Genomic DNA, 23,732 nt, shown 5'->3' on the forward strand with positions numbered 1-23,732 from the left:
TTTAAAGGAATATTTAATTATGAAATATAATAAACTGATATCAGACTAGCCTCTCTTTTTCTCTCTCCTGAATGAGTGAACACACTGTGTTTGAGGATGTAGAATTCACAAAGGCATTTCCAGAGCACATAAATGGGGCATATGCCGCTGACACTGCAATGACACAATGCAACATTAGATTATTGGAAGATTAAACATCAACTCATAGGACTTCAGACTAAGCACAGGAGATCATCTGGAGGTTGTTTGGACAGTGATTGGCTAAAGCTCTTGGAGACATCACGCTCAAGAGTGCAGTATGCCAATGCTGATAGAGAGGAATATAATCAAGTAAGCTGACTGATTTACACCCTGTAGTGTAATATCTGTATGTGTGTGTGTTGTTAAAGCTGACTGATTTACAGTGATGAGCTTTTATAGTTTGTGTCCTGGTGAGAACTCCACTGACTTGACCTGTTGTTCACAAGTTATATTAAACCCTCTGAGGGTGGTTTCCCATGGGATCTTACCTGATCTTACTGAACTACACATGATCAAGTTTAAACAGCCAATTGGTAGGAGATGGGTTGGCACCACTGCAATTCATCAAGCAGTCACAAGAGAAGAAAGTGGGTGAGCAAACTCTCCTGTGGGCAGTTTGGAATCAGCCTCATAGAGCTCCCTCTAGGGGGCAGGAGAGCAGCAGACTAACCCTAACCCTAACCCTATACAGTACGATAGGGACTTGGTTTGCGCTGGCTTCCCCATTTCCTCACCAGTGGGGAGACAAGATGATTTATGAGCACTGGGAAGGCCAGTGATTCCCCTAATAGTCAAACATGATGATAAAGGAGGGGTAAGTAACAGTATTCCTGTGGGGAGAAGAAATTAAACTAAACTGACCTTCATAAAAAGGAGTTCTGCCCAAGGGTCATGTTTAAACAAGAAACTGTTATCTTAAATGAGTGGCACTTTCAGGCCTACATCAAACAACACTCTCTGTTTTATACAAGCCATGTCAGTCAAACCTTCTTCATAGGTCAGGTGTTGTCATGTTTTTTTTCCCTCCTTTATGTTCATGTCTACCTGTATGTGTGTCCTCTTGTTTATTTAAGATCCATTTGCTGTCTTCACAGTTACACACGCCCCCAGTGGAAAGGCGTTCACCTTTGGTGCCGAGACGGCAGACAGTTATGTCAAGCTAAACCTAAACCTGAGGGGGGGGGGGATTAAGTTAGCTAGTGTATGTCTCAGGTACTTCTCCGACATCCCAGACAAAGACAGAGAGCAAACCTTCTTCTCCCTGGCAACCCGTTCCCACAGCAACGGTGTACTGCTCTGCAAGCAGGGTCTTAACCGGCACCAAATGTACATTGGGAGTGCCATGGCGGACTTTTGGGGGCACCCAGACGAGTTGAACAGGTGGAACTCGTTCTGTGCGAGCTGGGAGTCCTCTGAGTTTAGCAGTAAGGATTATCCCCGCATCCTAGATGCTCAGAAGTGACATATTGCCCATCTTTTTTCCCAATGCAGTACAACCCTTATGAGACAGAAGACACAGTAACTACAGTAACCACAGTGTTGTTCATATTCTTTCTCTACAGAGCTTCTTCTTCCTCTCTAAATGAGGTTCACTAGATGGCTTTGGCCAGTATGTTTTCTATATATTTGATTTGGCCTACATGCAAGATGATTCCAATGCTTAATGAAAGAATTTGCCTTTTCTTCAGTGTACTTGTCAATAAAAGCAGTATGCTCCAAAAAGACTCCGCCTGTGATGATGTCAATGTTGTCCTTGCTCCACTCATGTCATAGGCTACATGAGATTGAGTTAACATACGTTTACATTTCTCAAAAGTACTAAAATACTGTAATTCAAGATAGACACATCATATCATTTTATTACCAGAAATGCAAAAACAATAGACACGCATGAGGCAAGGCAATGCCATCCCATAAGGTGAGATGCAGCAGGACAAGACTCCTGAACTCAGATGTTTTGATCTATATATTTTCATTTCACATTTCGATAGATTTTGTTGCAATATCCTACAATTTGTTTTGAATTTCATTAATGTTATGGGCTTTTCTATTGGGCTGCTGTTTGTTCTGAATCTGTGTGGTGCTCAATTATTCATTATTATACTGGTTATCATGTTATAATTGTTTTGTCAGAATACATGCGACAACACAAAACTAATTTGTTCTTTCTTTTGCATATACAGAATGATGCAAAACAAAATTCCTTGCATATCTCAGCAGTAAGGCTTTTACCTTTGGGGGCACTACAAACCTTGTCTTTTATATTGTTTAAGGTTATTTTATATACACAACACAGGTACGGCACGTCTGGAGGGCCACACAGTGCCCCACCCGTCATGCAGCAGACCCTTCCACCCTCAGCTATCCAAGATCCAAAGTCTCAGATCTAATAACAGGCATGAGTCAGAGGTGACACACCAAGCCATTTTCCAATACAGGAACTCATCGAAGGTGGATATCTGGGTTAGATGCAAAGAGCATTTTATAGTTCAGAAAATGGAACAATAGCAACAAGAGGTTGTGTAGCCAATGCCTCTTTCACACTCTACCTAATTTTTCTTCCAACATTTTTATAACACAAGGCATTGTGTGCTCTCTGTATTTAGCTTTTAATATTCCATCAAAAAACTTGTCAGACTGTCATATCATGTAATTATTTTAAATCCTACAGCAAAAATGAATTATAATTTAAGGCTATATTATAATTATAGGCTTTAATTATAGGCTTTAATTAATCATAGTGGTGCTGAAATATTAATTTATCAAGTAATTGCAGCTGGCATGAAGCCATTTAATAGTGTTTGCAACTTTAAAGTAAAATTCAGTTGTCAACTTAACTTTAGAGTAACATTATCTAGAAAATATCTGGTTTAACGGTCTAATTTTGGTGCTGCCGGGCTCAGAATTGACGTCGAAATCGAAGAGCAAAATTGTTAACTTGTAGGTCCGTTGTTCCTGTGGTAACTCAAAAGCAACAACTAACAACAATACACTTTGACTATAATATAGTATAGTATAACTGTCATGATTTGGGACATTTTGGCCTCTAGATGCCGCCAAAAATACTTTTCCCCTCGTGTCTGCATGTACCCTATGTTCACTTCCTGCATTTGTTTTCCGCTCATTGCTACGTGTTTGGTTTTGAAATCTGATACAGAGTTCCTTGTCTCGAGTCTCCAGTCGCAGTCGTTAAAGCTCCAGTCGCAGTCGTTAAAGCACGCTGGAATTAGGCTTGTGGTTTTTGTCCGTGTTTTGTAAGTTCCTAGCCTTTTGTTTAGTTACGCTTTTGCGGCATAGTTAATTTCGCTGTTTTTGGCATGTCACTTTTGATTGTAATCTTCCGAGCGTTATGGCTATTTTAAGTTTTTCTTGTGTGCTCAAGGATCCTACTTTGCTCACTTAGGTCGTCACTGGACTAGTAACTCAGCGGCCCGGGTTCAATTACCGACTCCGGCAAACTTCTGTCAGTAACATGTGTCTGTGCAAATGATGTGAAATTAACATTGACTGATTACATTGACGAATCTAAAGGAACCACTGATGCCAGAACATTTTATTTATTTATTTTTACCAAAAAAAACATTCCTGTAAACGTTTTCACAAGTTGAAAAGAGTTCCTGTAGTGCAAAGTCACCTTTAGGTAGGTATTATAGTCTTGTTCAATGCGTCACCAGATGTGATTTATAAATTTCGATTACACAATCTGGAGACAGCTTGACAATCATGTAATCATTCCCAACCATATTGAGTTCACGTCACCATAGTTATGTCTGGACATGTTTTACTGTGTTGATGTTAATGTAAGTCTGGTGTATGACTATTGCCATTGTAATGTGTTACATGAGACTAGCGTACGATTGATAGCAAACCATTTTGAAATGCCACTGTGTTCTTCTCCTGTTCCAGGCAAGCTGATCCACTCAATGGTGGCCCACCTGGATGCAGTCACCAGCCTGGCTGTGGACCCCAATGGCCTGTACCTCATGTTTGGCAGTGAGTCAGGAAAGATTTTATTACTTTATTATTTATTCTGTATCATCCTCTTTTTGACTCCCACTCCGCTCCTAGACAGAATATGTCCATGGTTTTGAAGTTATTATTGTGTGTGTGTTTGTGCGTGTGTGCGTGTGCGCTTTGCCCTAGGCACACTGATGATATCATGTGTCTGTGCAATACACTATATAATAGTACAACCTGTGTCTGTGCAAATGATGTGAAAGTCATATTGACTGAATACTTATGATTTACTCAAAGGAACCACTGATTTTTTTTACTGAAACACCATCGGCATCAACCTGTGCCAGAACAGTAACTAGGTCCAGCTGATCATACTTACCCACAAACAGCGTTTTAGACGGTAAACCTTTGAAGCCAGGTCATCCAGAACTTATGAAAGGCGAACGGTTCGACACGTGCCTCTCTGCTGGGGCACCGGTAGCCTGTGTGGGGGGAGAAAAGATGGAAAGTAGGGCAGTCACAGAGCGAGGTGATTCAAAGAAATGAGTGGTCCTAGTGTCCGTTCATTCTTCAAACAGAAACAGCAGATGGCGATCTTTCTCTCTCTCTCTCTTTCGCTTTCTCTCTCTCTCTCTCTCTCTTTCTCTTTTTCTGTCTTTCTGCATCACTCTATCTGCCTATCTCTATCTATTTTTAATCCAATGTTCATTCCTCTCCCTCTCTCTCTCTCTGTGTCTCACCATTTCTCTTTTTCTATCCAATTCCCCTTCCTCTCTCTCTCTCACAGTCCTTTGTGTTTTTCTCCCTCTCTGTATTCACTTCAGTTGGATAATGGCTTGGCTGGAGCTGCCTAATGCATCTGGGTAATTGGCTCCTTGACTGCCTACTGTATTACCAAATTGACTTTAGCCTGCTAATTATATTTCCATGGCTGCAAAGTAGGATTTATTCTTACCGATTCTTAGGGATGAGGGGCCTTAAAAGGCATCTGTCCAACTTAAATGTCTTTTGAGTGAAAGATAAAGATACTGTCAGATTGGCCCTTCAAGGTGTGGGAAAGGTTTTTTCTTTTTTTGTTTTTGTAAAATGAATCAAAATACGTCTGGACCTATACTGGTGTTGCAGTAATGATGTTTTTTTGAAGGTTAGTTGTTCTGGTCTTCAGACGCCCCTGAAATGTAGTCAAACTGAATAAAATGAGATTGAAAATCAAAAAGGTATGCATGCCTGACCAGTAGCATTATCCTCATGCAGTGCTGCCACAGCCACATATGCTATAACTATATAGCAGCATTAGTAATCATAGTAGACATAATGAACACACACAGAAATGTCCAAAGTAGGTGTGATTTTTAAAAGTGTTTAAAAGTTTAAAATTTACAAATAAATACCCCCTCCTTGTTCCCCTGGTCCTGAGTGCTCGGTGCCTCTGTGAAACTCTACTTTATAAAGCATCAGTAATGGCCACACAGAACATCGACTCAAAGTGTGATTTAAAAAAAAAAGAAAGAAGGAAATTCAGGAAGGAAAGAAGTAATTTGCGAAATAATGACCCTGTCCCCCTCTAACCCACGCTTACTTCTTTATGTACTTATTCTCATACAGCAATAGTGATCAGTAACCCTAGGAGTAGTTAATACACAGAGAACACCGTGAGTAAGTAGTAATCAGGAATCCGAAGTGTAGTACGCACACAGAAAACACCATGAGTGAGTAAGTAGTTTTCAGTACCCTTTGTGTAGTACGCACACAGAGATCACCATGAGTGAGTAAGTAGTTTTCAGTACCCTTTGTGTAGTACGCACACAGAGATCACCATGAGTGAGTAGGTAGTTTTCAGTACCCTTTGTGAAGTACGCACACAGAGATCACCATGAGTGAGTAGGTAGTTTTCAGTACCCTTTGTGTAGTACGCACACAGAGATCACCATGAGTGAGTAAGTAGTTTTCAGTACCCTTTGTGTAGTACGCACACAGAGATCACCATGAGTGAGTAAGTAAGTAAGTAAGTAAGTAAGTGAGTAAGTAAGTAGCTGGCTCCAAACCTGTGTGTGTGCTCCAGGTCACGACTGCCTAGTGAGTGAGTAAGTGAGTAAGTAGGTAGCTGACCCCAAACCTGTGTGTGTCCTCCAGGTCACGACTGCTCGGTGCGTCTGTGGAGCATGGAGAGCAAGACGTGCATCCAGGAGTTCACCGCCCACCGCAAGAAGTTTGAGGAATCCATTCACGCCGTGGCGTTCCACCCCACCAAGTGCTTCATCGGCAGCGCTGGGGCCGACGCACTCGCAAAAGTCTTCGTATGACCCCTCCAAACCACCTCAAACACACACACACACACCTCTGCCCCTCCAAACCACCTCGAACACACACACAAACATCACTGCCTCCAGCCCCCTCAAACACACACACACACACACACACACACACACACACAAATTCACACACTCACACACACACTCACACACACCTGGACTCCGGGCCGGAACGACAATGTGTGTTACCATCCCTCCTCTCTCTCTCTCTCTCTCTCTCTCTCTCCTCCCACTCTCTCTCTCTCTCTCTCTCCTCCCTCCTCTATCTCTCCGTCTCTCTCCCTTGCTACTTCACTGAAGGCTTTCTGGGACAGAAGACAGGATAAGCCGGAAAACATGTGGACACCTCACACACACGCACAGACACACACACACAATCGCATCTCCCCGCTATCTCTCCTTTAGCTGCCTCACATCCCTTTCTCCACCCAGGGGTGGTGGTTGAGGAGAGACTGGTGTTGTCTACAACTTCTTCACCTCACGATGAATCCCAGGTTTCCCACTTCCTGTTTGTTTGTTTGTTGCCTTGTTTGTTGCCTTGTTTGAGGGGTGAAGATGCTATAGCTTTCATACCACCACCACCATGGAACCTTGGAGATCTTTAATGCTTGCAACCCCCCCCCCCCCATCTCCAACCCCTACCTACCTAACCTGAATGGCCTGTTTAGCTGAGCTGTTTGGTGATGGCATGGGGTATGTGTGTGACGTTTCAAGACTTATGTGCCTTTCCATCACAGCAATGTCCAATAGAACTGTTGGTGGGCTCTAAGAAATGTTTTTCTTTTTTTCCCCCCTCATTTCGAAAAAAGGCTTTTCCAAATACTTCTAATTTACTTACCATGATGATTGATGATGAAAACATTGACTATGACGTTGTCAGCCAAACATAAATCTGCAAGCGGATATTTCCCAAAAACGTAAAGCTTCTGTCTTAGCTACTCTGTTTCATCTGCAGCTGGTTTTACACATTAGCATTTGAGTGTCAAGACACCGTTGATGAGCAGCTACACGAAAGATACATGACCTTTTACAAAGCAGTTAAGCGGTTGGAGCAGTTGACTCAACGACGGTTGGTAACCGGTCTGATACGCTCTTGATTTACCTCTACTACGCTATTAGCAGCTCGTCAAATCTCATTGCTAGTTCAACACTTTGGTTTGGTTTGGATGAACTGCCTTTAAATGTTTTTTTTGTTTGCTTGTTTGTTTGTTTGTTTCAGTTATTCAGGAAGAGTTTTGTTTTCTATTTTTAACTTGATGTTTATTGCATTTTGAAGGACGCTTTCTGCACTTTGCGTTTCTATATGTGAGTCACTTCAGCCCAAAAAATATCTCATAAAGGCGTTACAGATATCGGTCAACAGCATCCACTCAAAGCGTTTAGCTGCTAAATTATTTTGAATTGTCTATGGCTCCTTACTTACATAACCGTCTCTTGTCTCTAGAAAAGGAAGCCTCCTGCAGGATAAAAATGATGTTGAGATGACTTTTGGTCTTAACTCTTATAATTAGTTGTAAGGTGCACTTGTAAGAAGAACAGACGTGACCCCTTTGCCTGAAAGGGACCTATTAATTATATGTTCACTATGTAATAATTATTTTGAAAAGTATATATTTTCTAACAACTATAATTACGAGCTTAATGGTATTTTTATTTACGCAAATGGGCTGTGATTCTTTTAAAATGTGTTTTGTTTCTGTGATTTTACTTGAAAACTGGGTATCACCCCTTTTGAAAGCCTACTCACTCCCAAGACGGAGTGCTGTCTTATCAAGACTCGTCTTATGGAATGCCTTCAAGGGAAGTTAGGGCGAGTGATCAAATGTGCATAGCTTTCGTTTTATTTCACGTTGTGTCTCGTTCTTTTTCTCGTTCAAATTTTAGATTTTTTTTTATTTCGCCTGACAGCAATTCAGAAAAACAAAATTTGGATGTCAGACGTATGAAGAACACAATGTATTAAGTTTCCAATTACAGTTCTGTTTTTGTTTTGTCGTTGTTTTTTCTACTCCAGGCTCTTAAATATGCTGATTAATCAGCAAGAAGGAAAAATCCATGGCTGTCTACCAAATTCAGTGATCTTGAAACAAGTAGTTTTGGAGCCTCTGTACACTACAGGTTCGGTGAAAAGTGAAATAACTAAGTTTTTAAAAGTGTATGCTTGTCAACACTACAATAAGAAATAATTCTCAAGTGATTTATTTTATTTGGTCGTGGTAGTAATTTCTAGTAAAGAACGTGAGATAGGGTATCAGATAGAATATGTATAGTTCTACAGAAACATCTATTTATAACTTCAGAAAACGATGTACATTGAATTGTGACTATATATATTTTTATTATTATTTGACGTGTGATGGAGTCAGTTCAGTTCACTATAATGTTGCGCTTGTAGTGATGAAAAGATGCACGTTCCAGTGAGCTCTCATTGCGAATTAAAGCTTGGGATGATGCTTCCCTCTGCTGGTCAGGAAGGGGAAAACTGTGACAGGAGCATCGATATGTTGCTCTGATATTGGATAGGTTCAATATTACTGACCGAGGAAGCTTTGCTTATGCGCTACTGCGTAGACAGCGATCGTATCCTTAAAAATGAAGAGAATTAGAAAGAAATAACCCGTCTTATGAATTCAGTGTGTTCACTGCTTATGTAAGTTATGGAGAGACGCATGTAAATGGTAAGCCTACTGACGAGCTAAGGTCAAATTCCTGTTGACGGAGCGCAACTGGTGAGCAGGTTGAGACTGAAGTTTTTGACCCATCGTTCACAAGAGCAAGGGAAGGTCTCTCTGAAGTGACTTTGGAGGTTCTGACTGGTGGTGTTGCATGCATGCACCACATACGTATATGACAGGTTTGTGTACAGATACAAGAACAATTTAACTAATGAACCAGTTAAACCATTAACAAACATCTGGTACATGCCAGATATGCATATAAAGGGAAGGTCAGTGTTTTTTTTTTTTTTGTAATTCATGTTCGTGTAGAAAGTTCAGGGAGACCATGTAAACTTGGGTTAAAAAAAAACAAAAACAAAAAAGTTTTGTGTATATATTTTATTGTAATAATAATTGTTATTATAGTGTCTTTTTTTCATGATGTATTATGCTCTTTTTTCTGAGATTGGAGAGTGACATTTATCAATAACAACAATAAAAGACTATGTTGTATTTCAATAATGCTGTCTGCTCTTCTCTACTGGGGGGGGGGGGGGGTCGGTATTGAACAAAAAATAAACAGGTAAAACCACAATATATGCAGGGCTGCAGCATGCATTTTAGAAGTCACTGCACAACACTTGGACAGATGTTTGTCGGAGTACAGTAACCTATGATCCTCGTACCCTCTTGTCTCCTTCCTGTCCTACTCTCTTTGACCTACCATGGCGACCTTTTTCAGATTTAACTATAGGAAATCAAAACACAGCCTCCAACTCAACCCGACCAACAGGAAGACAGCGGGATCCTCGCAGCATGGCGAGTGAACTAAATGGTGTCAGTTACCCGAAATGTAACTTCAAGTGGGTGGGTGAAGATGGAAGCTGCAAGTTGTGTATGGGTGTTGGCTCATGAAAACACATTCTGATGCCTGCCTGTTGTCGCAAGATGTTTTGGTGCCTAAATTGACTTTACCCTAAACTGGGTTACGGCGCGTGTTGCAACTGTCACCAGCCAATTGGGCACTGCTGTGTACCCTGCGACCCTAAAGCTTACGACTGATACCTCCATATGTACACTACCAAACTAAATGATAAATGCCAGCATTATCTTCTCCCTTTCTGTTTCTCTCTCTCTCTCTCTCTCTCCTTTCATATCATATTGCTTATGCCTATAATAACACTGATAAAATAGCCAAATTGCCTACTGTTAAATCTTCTACCCAAATTTATCTCCCTATCTGTTTCTGAAATTGATGTCTACTAACATAAATGTTCTCTCTCCCTCATAGCATGTTCCAATCGCTGATGGAAGTGGAAACATTGCTCCTCACCCCCACCATTCCTCATCTATGGACAGCTGAACTCTACCCTCTCATTTTCTTCCTTTTCTTTCCCTACTAATCTAGACCATCTCCGCCATGGGACGCTGCTGTAGTCTCTCCACCTGGTCTACCTGGAGAAACCCTCGGCCAATTGCACCCACCGCCACTGCATTGCCGTACACTTACTCTACCCCATACCCTATGCTAGCATTTATATACAATATACATTATTGCCACCACTGAAATGTTTCTCTGTCCCTACATCCCTTACCCCTGTAACGGTAACCCTATGAGTACAGTAAACTGGTCTTGCCTGTATCATGTATTTACCACCGGATGTCTGTATACATACTATGTCCAGCGACCAAATGCTGGCTGTGTACAATCCTTGTTGTTTCCCTTCCCCTTCTGCCACACAACCCTCCCCCTTCCCACCTTCCTTTCTCCACCCGGCTGACCTCAAGCAGATGGGTCCCCCCTTATGTGCCGTGGTTCTGCTTAAGGTTTCTTCCTGCCTAACAGGGAGTTTTTTTCTTGCCCCTGTTGCCATTGTGCATGCACTAAGGGGGTTTAGGCTCTGTTAAGCGCCTAGAGGCAATTGTATTGTTATGGCGCTATATAAATAAAATTGAATTGAATAGACATTTCAATAGATGTTGTTGCAATATCCTTCAAGTTGTGCTGAATTTCATTGATGTTGTGGGCTGCTCTTTTGGGCTGCTGTATGTTCTGAATCTGTGAGGTAAATGTGCTCACTTTTTCATTATTATACTAAGGTGCATTTTTTTTGTCAGAATACATGCGACAACACAAAACTAATTTGTTCTTTCTTTAATGCATATACAGAATGATGCAAAATCAAATTCCTCGCAGATCTCAGCAGTAAGGCTTTTACCTTTGGGGGCGCGACAAACAGGCTTCCTTGTCTTTTATAATGTTTAAGGTTGTATAAAAACAAAAGTAAAAACCCCCTGGCTTTATCATGTGCTTTACTCAATGAAATGTGAGGCCTATTGAGAGAATAGAGAAACCATGAGAATACCTTAATGGTGGGGTACAATTTACAGTCTGTTTACATTTAAGACATTTAAAATGCCTGCCATCATTTTGACTCCAGATCTCTAACTCATGTGGCTGAATCTCTGCTTACATTTACAGTGCAGTCTCTAGGTGCTCACTTTAAGCCTGAGGGACTGCCAAGGGAAATTCTATTATAGCAAATAGCCAATCAATCAAAAACATTGACAGCATTCTCAAGAAGGACCCAGCTCCTGACTCGGGTCTCCATTGCAAATGCATTGACACCTGCTCTGCAGGTCTGGGTATTTTATGTAGCTTCAATGGCCTTCAATCCAACATCAGATCTGTTGTTGCAGTCTTCCATAGAGAAGACGCTTCATATTTTTGTAGAACACTAGTTGTGGTAAATTGAAATTAGACCTCTAAAAGCATCACATGGGGAAAAAGCCTAAGAATTAGTAGGGAAAATATGACCTGTTTATCACTAAATGCAACGTGTAGTTTCGAATAAAACGGTAAATTAAATAGATTCATTGTTTACTTTCCGTGACATTAGACCTATTCATCAACAAGGATAGGCCTTACTATGTGGACATTGGAACTCATTTTTAAAACTTAATTTACAAAAGACATCGATACCCTGTTCAATAAATACTGTAGTTACAGCCTTGTTGTGTTTGGAAGGAAGGCCTACAACGGGTAGGAGAAAGGAAACTTGATTAAAAGTTAATTTAGATGTTAATGTTATGGAACAATCATGTGGATATGCTTAAAGAACACAATACTGTTAATGGGCTTTAACATAATTAACAATGAGGGCATCTAAAATGAGTTGTTTGTGGTGAAATGAGTCACTATGAAATGCAGCGCACTACTGTCATCTAGTGGTGACAGGATGTTACGACAATGCTGTGATATCCACTTACAAATCAGATCACAATTAGCAACAGGAAATAACTGTGTGTGTGTGTGTATGTGTGTGTGCATAATGGCTGATCAGCCATATTGCTGAGGCCAGTCAGTAGTTCAGTAGTCTACTGCCTCCCTGCCCCACCCTCCCACTTTGTGGTGGTGTGATCCACTGCCTTGCCCCAGCCCAACGTGGGTCGTGGGGTACTGAGAGAAGCGCTGAGACGGATCATTAGTGTTGTTGGGGACTGAATTCCAGTAAGAAGGCTACTTTGGACAGGATGGCTTAGTTCAAATGAAGGCTATGTCAGACATTTCAAATAAAACATGTGGGCAGTGTCTCCCAATGCTTGAATGGTGTGCATTGAAATAATGTTATGGTCAAACACACCACACCCCCCCCCCCCCCCAGATCAGACTCTTTACTAAACCAGATTAAATGTGATCAGACTCTACTAAACCAGATTAAATATGATCAGACTCTATACAGAACTACAGATGTAATGTTGAGTGCATATGTGTTTGTCTGTGGGTATGTGTGTGTGCGTAAGGAAGGAGTATATGTGTAATCTGTCGTGTGTGAATAAGTGTATTTGTTTCTATGTGTGTGTTTCTCAGTCTATCTTTGTCTATCTGTGTGCATGTGTATGTGTGTGTGTGTGTGTGTGTGTGTAAATGAGTCGGGTATGTGGGTACTAAAACAAGTAAGCAGTCAGAGTTAGGACAAACACAAACAGACTCACACACACACACACACACACAAACACACACACACACGCCTTTTAAAAGATGACATGTCACGTCAGTTTGTCATTTCTAAAGGATTTGTAAATCATCCCTCCCTCAATCATAGAAAGAACTAAAAGGGATGACAAACATGAAATAAAATGAGTGACTGGTGAGTGAGTGAGTGACACACACACACACACACACACACACACACACACACACACAGAGAGACAGATTCAAATTTGTTTCCCTATTTTATTCCCCAGCATATTTTGAACAGTTTAACTATGATCACAGTGATGCTTAATTAACCTTGATCTCCATAGCAGTATGTTTATCAACATGTAATAGACTCAATAATTATATATTAATTATCATTAATATGTTCCATCACAGCATCACACAATGGTGTTTGAACAGGAGAGTGTGACTCTTCTGCAGACTCTGGTGTTCCTGCAGGATCAGGAGGTCATGTGACCTGGCACAGGGACACTGCAGAGTCATAATGACTAACCCTAAACCCAGGATAGAGGGGCTCAGTGAATGTGGAGTGGAATGTGTGCAGGTGGGTGAGTGTGTCAGAGGAGACGCTGTAGAAGGACAGAGTGCCTGCTGGCCAGTCCAGGTACACTCCTACTCTGCTGGAGCGGGGGGAGGGGGCAGGTATGGCAGTACTCTTATCATTGTGCCTGGCAGAGTAACTGTTACTAGAGCAATCTAGACTCCAGGACTTGTCATTATCTCCAAACCAGCTGCCATAACTCCCCCCTTTCCTCTTCATGCTCTTATATGCCACTGCTATACAGGCACCATCACCACTCCACTCAGCCTCCCAGTAGCAGCGTCCAGACTGACCCTCTCTACACAGCACCTGCTCCCAGGAGTCAAATCTCTCTGGGTGGTCAGGATATGGCTGATCCTCCCACACACGTGTCACCTTTCTGTTCCCCTCAGAGAGAGAGAGTTCTCTATGTGCTGTGTTTGGGTCCAGTGTGAGCTCACAGGCATCTGCAGACAAGAGGAGAGAACATCAGGATACGGGGTAGGGAAGGGACTGTTCCACTGCACCCATCCACACACACACACAGACACACAATCATACAGATGTTCGGATACACACATCTTCCTAAATGCACACAACCAAGTGCATGCTCAAACACACATACACACACCATCACACAATGATAGGAGGAGAATGAGAAAAGTGAATATTTGTGTGTGTTTCTGTGTAAAAAATTCTGGGAGGAAAATTAGAAGCTTGTATATTTGTGTGTGTGAGTGCATGATTCAATGTACCTGTGTGCATGTGTGTCAAGAAGGCAACAGGGAGTACATGTGTAATCTCCTGTGTGTGTGTGTTTGTTTCAGTGTGTGCATGTACATTATTGCGATATTTGTGTGTGTGTGTTCCAGGAAGGAGTATATGTGTAATCTCTTGCGGTTGCGTGCGTGTGTGCGTGCGTGCGTGCGTGCATGCGTGCGTGCTTGTGTACGTGTACGTGTACGTGTACGTGTTAGATAATGTGTGTGTGTGTGTATTTCTGTCACTTTTTTTCTCCATACTGTATGTATTTATATTTGTGTGTGTGTGTGTGTGTGTGTGTATGTGTGTGTGTGTGTGTGTATGTGTGTGTGTGCATATAGGTAAGTGTGTGTGTGTGTGTGTGTATGCATTTGGTAAGTGTGTGTGTGTGTTTGTGAGTCTACGTGTATATCGGTGTGTGTGTGTGTACGTGTATGGCTGTGTGTGTGTGTGTGTGTGTGTGTGTCTCTCTATGTGTATGTTTGTGTTAGATAATGTGTGAGAGAGAGAGAGAGAGAGAGAGAGAGAGAGAGAGAGAGAGAGAGAGAGAGAGAGAGAGAGAGAGAGAGAGAGAGAGAGAGAGAGAGAGAGAGAGAGAGAGAGAGAGTGAGTGAGTGAGTGAGTGAGTGAGTGAGTGAGTGAGTGAGTGAGTGAGTGAGTGAGTGAGTGAGTGAGTGAGTGAGTGAGTGAGTGTGTGAAAGGAAGGAGTATACATGGAATCCTTTGTGTTTGAGTGTATGTGAATCTGTGTGTGTGTGTACGTGTATGGCTGTGTGTGTGTGTGTCTCTCTATGTGTATGTTTGTGTTAGATAATGTGTGTGTGAGAGAGAGAGAGAGAGTGTGTGCGTGCGTGTGTGTGTGTGTGTGCGTGTGTGTGTGTGTGTGAAAGGAAGGAGTATACATGGAATCCTTTGTGTTTGAGTGTATGTGAATCTGTGTGTGTGTGTGTGTGTGTGTGTGTGTGTGTGTGTGTGTGTGTGTGTGTTGGAGTATATGCATATAGGTAAGAGAGTGTGTGTGTGAGTGTACGTGCTTTCTTTTGTATTTGTGATATTTGTGTGTGTGTGGGTATCAGGAGGTAAACGTATGATCTGTCGTGTGAGTGTGTGTATGTATGCAAGTGAGAGAAAGTGCCTGTGTCTGTGTGTATGCGTGTGTGTGTGTGTGTGTGTGTGTACTTGTGCATCCTTCTGTACTTGTGATATTTGTGTGTATGTGTTTGTGTGCGTATGTGCATCCTTGTGTATTTGTGATATTTGTGAGTGTGTGTGTGTGTGTCTCAGGAAGGAATATATGTATAATATATTGTGAATTTGTTTTAGGAAGGAGTATAAGTGTAATATGTGTGTGTGAGTGTATATGTATATGTGTTTGTGCGTGTGTGTGTGTATGTGCCTCCTTTTGTATTTGGGATTTTTGTGAGTGTGTGTTTGTGTGGGTGTGTGTGTATGCGTGTGTGTGTGTGTGCGTGTGTGCGTGTGTGTGTGTGTCTGTGTGTATGCGTGTGTGTGTGTGTGTGTGTATGTGCATCCTTCTGTACTTGTGATATTTGTGTGTATGTGTTTGTGTGCTTATGTGCATCCTTGTGTATTTGTAATATGTCTGTGTATAAGAATGTATCTGTTTTTGCATTCTTGTGTATATGTGATTTGTGTGTGTGTGTGTGTGTGAGAGCACATGTCTCTATCTTTCTGTGTGTGTAGAGAAGGAGTATATGTGCAATATCGTGTGAGTGTGTGTCTTTCTCTCTATCTCTATCTCTGTTTGTGTTTGTTAATGTGTAAGTAGGAGATCAGGAAGCATATGTGTGATCTCTTGTGTGTGCAGGAATAAGTATGTGAAAAAACAAAAACACCACAATATGTCACACACACACTAGCAGGCAAGTAAAAACCTAAGGGCACAACACACAAACTCAGGTGTGGATCCTTTCAGGTAAGCATCACAGACCAAACACTGCCAGGCTTGGTTCAGTAAGTGTCAGACATAAATTCTGTTCAGCTTTCATTGTCAGGATGGCACATGTCATGATAATCTTAAGGCAGTAAGCTGGCAGCTGTTTTCAGGGCCAGACCCTGCAGTTGCTCAGCAACAGCTGTATGAGCTGGGAGTCGACTTAATCACATTCATGTTTTAGAATTAAGAAAGCCAAATGGCATCAGAAAATGACCAAGTGAACAAAAGAAACATCAGCCTGATCACACACACACACACATGATCACATGCACTACTAAACCTATAAACATGTATACAACCTCTTTCTCTTTTTCATACACATCTCCACAATGTTTCCATGTGTTCATATACAATCATGTGTGTGTATTTTTTCAGGGAAAAATGAATAAAATCACTCACATTTTCTCGGTCCTGGTTTCATCCTGAGCTCTCCTCCATGGTCATACCTCAAAAAAGGAGGAGAGAAGAAAATACACTTGAGGCACAACGTATATAGTTTTGATTGATTACAATGATTCACTGATAACAAATCAACAGGACAAAAACAGTAACAAAAACAGTAAGATATTCCATAGCCTGGTTATTTTTTCTGTGATATTATTTCAGGACAGCGATCATATAGCTGTTCACAGACACACTGGACCCTTTTCAGTTTCCCCATCAACAAATCAGATCAACTAAGGGTTTCCACAGCAAACAAAGACAGCCATGTTAGAATGTGGTTCATTAGCTAGAGCTCAATATTTAACACCATCGTCGAAACCCACACTTACAGGCAAACTACTCATGGCCTTATCCCCTCCCTCTACAGCTGGATCAGGGACTTCCACCCTAGCAGACCACAATCTGTCAGCATTGGGCCTCTCTCCTCAAAGACACTAATCATGAACAATGGCTGCCCTCAAGGTTGAGTGCTGAGCCCTCTGCTCTACACACTCTTCACACATGACTTCACTGCCTCCTATGAGAGCAACTCCATCATCAGGTTTGCTGATGACATCACTGTCATAGGCTTGATCACTAGTGATGATGAGACAGCGTACAGGAGTGAGGTGTCAAGCTGAGTGACATGGTGCCATAAGAACAACCTTACCCTCAATGACAGCAAAACTAAAGAGATGATTGTGGATCTAAGGAGAAGGAACAGAGGACATCAGCACAAACATCATCAGTTGTTTCACACGGGTCTGCACTGGTGATGCACTGACCTCACATGGTCAAACAGTACAGACCAGCTGATCAAAGAAAGATCAGGAGCAGCTGCACTTTCTCAGAAAATTGAGGAGGCCACCTAGTATCCTTATATAGTTCTACAAGTGTGATATTGACAGCATGATAACAAACAGGCTGACAGTGTGGCATGACAACAGCACTGCTCAGGACCACCAGAGAGTCATCAAGACAGCAGAGAAGGAGCTCCACTCCCAACCCTGGAGCTCACTTACTACCAGAGAGTATGCAGGCATAGTAAAGGACTGCAACCATCCCATGCTGTTGTGTCCCTGTGTGTGTTTCTGCTTGTTTAGTACTTGATTGCTCTTGTGTTTGCAGTTCCTTGTGTATGCGTGTATGTGTGTTTTATCCAGGATGTCCTATGGGCTGATGACACCTGATTGACAAAACCTCTGCCGGCTGATGTTTCAATGGGGTTCCACCCTTTGCAAACACTCTTCCAGTTTGTGAGACTCTAGACACTAGGCTAGACACTAGGCTAGACACTAGACTAGGCAAGGCCAAAGTGTGCGGATTCAGACATTATCAATCTGTTTTAGACTAGATACTGTAAAAGTTCTGTTTCCAAGTTTCATACGTCTTCTGTTTAATCAATTCTTTACATGTGTCATATTTCATGTTTCATATTTTTTTCCCACAGTTCAAACTTTTTCTTTTGTACTTGCATCTGACCCTAGACAGGGGTGTGACACAAGCACAGATATTTAACCCAGTTTACCCAGACAGTCAGGCAGGTGGGGCTGCAGAGTGACCAGTTCCTGCTGGAAGGAGAGAAGTGGAGAGGGGAAAAGGGAAGGGGGAATGGGAGGAGTGTAAAAACACTGTTGCTATGGGCACCAGACACAACTTGATCCACCAACAGCATTGCTGGGAAGCCTTGGTTGAGACAGACATCTGACATCAGCACTGGTTGCAGCATGTTGTGACTGAGAGAAGATGAGGGTTATAGAAGTGGCTGCTGACTGGTGATACTAGCAGGACACGTGCCCCTTTGACTTCTTGGTGTTTAGGAAGGGGAGCAACATGCACATCCATGTGGGAATAGAAAGAAGATGCACCTCCCAGTGTTCAAGACTAAGGCTACATCCACACTAATACGTTTTAGCTTCAAAACAGTTACTATGTTTACGCCTGGTACCTACTCTATGCTACTGAGTGATAGAGAAATGTGAAATTCTGACTTGAATCATATATGTAATAATGTATGTGAATCAAATGCCTTTGTGAGGTGCTTAATTAATCAATTCTTTTCTGCTCTGCTGATGCATTACGTTGCAAAAAGCATAGCAAGATGACCTCAGATGTGGGAAACCCACAGCGTAGTTTTCTCTAGTGCTTTGGTGACAGATAACACTAACTTTATACTATATAATCCTTGTGTGATGTGTTTAACTTTGCTTCGGTCTCGTCTTCTGCAGTCTGGCAGTGGCTCTCACCCCCATACCTGCTAAATGCTTGGAAAGGCTGGTCATGAAACACATAAGAGGCATCACACCAGCTTCCATTGATCAACACCAATTTGCCTACAAAGCGAACAGATCTACAGAGGATGCAGTAGCCCTGCTGCTTAACACTGCACTGGAGCACCTGGAGTTAAAGAACACTTACATCCGTATTCTCTTTATAGATTACAGTTCTGCATTCAATACGATCCTTCCAGGCAAACTCATCTCCAAACTTCAGGACTTAAACCTCAATGCCACACTGTGTAACTGGGTATTGGACTTCCTGACCAATCGCACACAGAGTGTACAACTGGGGAAGCATCACTCTTCAAATCTGACCATCAGCACTGGCGCCCCACAAGGTTGCGTGCTCAGCCCACTTTTATACACCCTCTACACCCATGACTGTGCTCCCTCCTGCTCATCCAACTACATCTTCAAATTTGCAGATGATACAACAGTGCTTGGCCTCATCTCCAACAACGATGAGGCTGCCTACAGGCAAGAAGTGGGAAACCTGGCAGTCTGGTGTTCTGAGCACAACCTCAGTCTCAACATAAAGAAAACGAAAGAGATGATCATTGACTTCCGGAAGTCTTCCCAGCATAATCACCATCTCCCACTCTTCATCAACGGTGAAGAGGTTGAGCGTGTCACCTCTCTAAAGTTTCTGGCTCTGTCACTGACGGAGGAGTTGTCCTGGGTCAAAAACACAGCTTCCGTTTTGGGGAAGGCCCAGCAACGCCTCTTTTACCTCCGGAAGTTGAGGAAAGAACACCTTCCTCAGAGGCTGCTGTATAACTTTTACCGCTACGCTATAGAGAGTGTGCTTACATACTGCCTGAATTTATGGTCCTGTACAAAGGCGGAGCAGGCAGCCATCCAGAGGCTGATTAAAAACAGCGGGAAGGATCATTGGAGTAGAGCTGCCCGGCATCTTGTCCATCTCCTCCTCCTGTTGCCTGCAGCGTTCTAAACGCATCCTCACAGACCCTTCTCATCCTGCCCATCATCTGTTCCAGTTACTCCAGTCAGGGAAAAGGTTCAGATCAAAAAAGGCACGCACCTCCAGGATGGCAAAGAGCTTCTGTCCCTGTGCAATAAGGCTCCTCAACAGCTCACCCACCCCACCCCCCACCCCCTTTCATCTCCCCCCGGCCCAGCCCGCCCCGCCCCCCATGGACTGCACTCTAACACTTGATGCACCTTAATATGGAGGTATGGAGATATATTGCTTTTACTATTTTTATTAATATTTTATGTATGATATTTATGAATCTATTTATTAATTGTTATTTATTATTATTTAGCTGTGTAAGAAGTCTGTTGCTGCCTCTACTGTCTCGTTGTCTTTGAAGTACTTTGAACTTTGAACTTTGGAAGAGAGCCTGTGCCTCTCACTGTCTGCCAGGACATGAGTGAGCCCGATGTGCATATTGAATAAAATTATAGTTTGTCCGAGGTTAACTTGATTGTGAACACTGGGTCTTATTAGTCACAACACTTTTGGAAACGATGATGCAGACACCCACGTTTGCTTCCTGATTGGGTCTTAGTCACAACACATCCTTCCCTGATTGAAACGCTTATATCATGTGACCCTTTTCTGGAGGAAAAAAAGCAGTATTAGCCTTGACTACCAGTGGCGAATGCAACATGGAAAACGAATTACAAGTGTAGCTTACCTTGTTGTCTTTGTTGTGTTTGTAGTTAAATTCTGCGTATGCTACAACTGCTTACATGTGCAGGAGGTGAGCTATTATTCAAGAGATCTGCAAAAATGCCCATGTCCAACAGCGTTATTAGCCTTACAAAGAGCGCATGCGCAGTGTACGTAAATGTTCATGTGATTTTCATTTTCAGGCATGATAGTATCGAAGGGGATTATTTCTGATGGAGATAAAAAAAGCTCGTCTGGACGGAGATCATTCCGAAAGGTAAATGTATTAGAGTGGGTATAGCCTCACTTAGTGCTCTTAGTGAAAAGACTATTCCTATCCCCTCCACTAGAAATCTCCCTTCGAACCCCTTGAGCCTTGGTGCCACCAGCAACAGCCTGTGTCACAAACACCAAGAATCACTACTGTGTCCATTTTAGGATATGGGAGAAAGCCCACAGATAAATGGGGACAATAGCCAGTCAATCCAGAATATGTCACCTAAATTCAAAATATTATTTTCACCCAAATTTTAACACCCAACACTCACCTGAAAGTCTCTAGTTTACAGTTGGGATCACTCAGTCTGTCTGTGAGCTCTCTGACACCGGAGTCTCCTGGGTGATTGTAGCTCAGATCCAACTGTTTCAGGTAGGAGGGGTTTGATTTGAGGGCAGAGGCCAAGAAAGAACAGCCCTTGTGTGTGAAGAGACAACCGCTCAGCCTGCAACAAGAGACAACAGAGTCAGACTTCACATTTATAAAATATATTGTTTTAGGTAATCTTTTATACTAACTGACCAAAATGTTTCCAGCTTGCATTTTGGACCTCCAAGTCATTTTGATCCTTTCCCTTTAAAAACTGCACACTCTCATACAGATTAATACAGCAGGACACATCTGTACATTAAGACAGCTGTTGCATTGTTCTCTGTATCTCTGTCTTTTTTGCGTGTTCTCTGTGTTTTATATAAAAAGAAACAAACAGACAAACAATGTGAGGGACCGTGGCGTTTTTGAGATGTTGGAGACTTGGTGGTGAAGTGGGGGGAAACACAGTGCAGGAGATGGTGGCTCTTATCAAATATACATATTTATTTAAACGGAGACCCTCTGGTTTCGACCCCAAAACATGTGCCTACAAAATAAAGAAACATAAATCAAAATACAGACAGTACCCAAAGTACTCCAAGACTAGGCACACTAGGCTCCGGCTTGGCACATTCACAAGCTAGGCCCTAAACTAGCCACAGAAAATAGACACAGAAACTAAGCCCAAAAATCTAGGCACATAAACTGTATCCCCACATCTAGATACACACTTCACCTCACAGCAAGTGTTTCATTTGCTCATACACCTTTCATGGGCTCTCATGCCTGTGTCTCGCCTTCTCCTCATGGAGTGGGGCACCCTTTAAATAGGGCACTAAATTGTTCCATTTAGGTCTCCTGGGTCCAACCACTGTCATGGGGGAGCCCGGACCCAACCATTGTGGTGGGGGAGTCTTCCCCACATTAGGGCCTAACTCCTCTTGTGAGTCACGGTGAGAAGGGAGGAAATGTACCCTCTAACTCACACGCACACACACCATTTCTGAGGAATTGTTATTGAATTTGAAGAATAAGCCTTTCTTATAGACCCTTTTATGACCTACGCCATAAACGTTAAGCGCACACATTCTGGAGGCAAAAAAGCGGCCATTTTAGCCATAGTTAGTGACAGTGCAAGAGGATTTTGGAGAGATAAAGCTAAGGATGTATTCGTCTCGGTTTCTTCATAAAAAAAAATGCCATCTTGTTGTGTTGTGGGATGCCAAAACAGGTCAACTAAAAAAAAAAGGTCTTTTTTCTACAGCATTCCTTCGGGGAAAAGACTGTTTAATGCAAGCAGGCGTAGATTGTGGCTTCAAGCTATAAAACGAGTGGACTGGACTGAAGACATAATTAAAAATGCACGCATATGTGGGTCACATTTTATATCCGGTAAGTGAATTTTGTTGATGTTAGCTGACTTGAAATTGTGTTAGTTAAATCTGAGATAACTTAGTTGGCCAAAACAGTTCCCTAGATAGCTAATGTTATCCATATCTAACTTATATTAGCCTTGCAATTTTAGGTTAACTTAATGTTAACGATATCTAACCATTAACGTTAGCCAACCGTTAATCTTAGCTAGTTCATAGTACATTCATCTATTCATTTCATACAATGATAAAATGCATACAATGATCGTGGGTTGAGTCTGTGCTTAATTTACTCTTAGGAGAAGCCTCAATTAACTACGAAAGCCCCGACATTGTCCCTTCGCCAGAGACCTGAAGCTAAATTGGAGAGGTAAGGCGTGTTTGCTCTTGATAAGTTAGCAGCCAACAGTGCCTGCAACATAGAGCAGGTGATCTTAACTTATGGCATCAAAGCTAGCTATCCAAGGTAACATCGCCTGCTCTGTATTGCAAGCTTTGAGAGAAATGGTAGTCAGTAGTTACCTCTATTATGTGCAATCTAATTTTACAGATTTTCAAAGGAATAAACTGCTATCTGAGAGATCTGTTAAATCACCTTCCCTATTGACTACAGATCTTTGCCCTGGTGAGAACACCCTTTTCAATTCAATCAAACATGTAAAATGTACTTGTGCTACTCATTATTTGTGTTTTACATGTGTTGTCAGTCAAACTTATAATTCCTGTCTTCACATTAATGTCTTACAGTTGAAGATGAGCCCAATTGGAAGAGGATGCCATGTGCCCAAAGAAAGATTATGACAATCTGAGGCACATGTATGAACAGATTTAGGTTGAATATGTGAGCCTGCACCAAGAGTTTGGTGAAATCCAAAATGAAAACAAGAAGCTAATAGAACAACAAGTATTCTTACCACTCAGTCAGAAATAACAGTGTACAGTTTCTTTTTCTCACAGGAATAACTACTATAATCTTTGACTGGTTATTGAAAAAACTAAAAGGCAATGTAGAAAAGTTTACTGAAATACGTACCCTGGGAGATCACCTACTGATTGTGCTTATGAAACTTAGATTGGGTCTCACTAACACTGACATAGCATTTAGGTTTAAAGTATCGAACAGCACAATATCATGCATTTTAAGAACCTGGTTACCTTCTATGGCTAAAGTGTTGAAACCACTTATAAAGTGGCCAAGTCAGACTGCTGTTTTAAAGAACATGCCCAAAAGTGCACAGAGATT

The 23,732-nt window shown here is 42.0% G+C and overlaps 1 protein-coding gene across 1 annotated transcript in view; it reads right to left on the reverse strand.

Annotated features, from left to right (window-relative positions):
- Positions 1–23,732, reverse strand: part of LOC308366599 (NACHT, LRR and PYD domains-containing protein 3-like) — a gene marked incomplete at both ends in the record, with an annotated part of 141,138 nt that overhangs the window by 85,553 nt on the left and 31,853 nt on the right. The window contains one exon of the mRNA XM_080840319.1: positions 21,076–21,249. Coding sequence (XP_080696445.1) covers positions 21,076–21,249 — 174 coding nt within the window. The remainder of the gene's footprint in view (positions 1–21,075; positions 21,250–23,732) is intronic.

This window comes from Sprattus sprattus, assembly GCF_963457725.1.
Source record: "Sprattus sprattus genome assembly, chromosome: 1".
Classification (NCBI taxonomy): domain Eukaryota; kingdom Metazoa; phylum Chordata; class Actinopteri; order Clupeiformes; family Clupeidae; genus Sprattus; species Sprattus sprattus.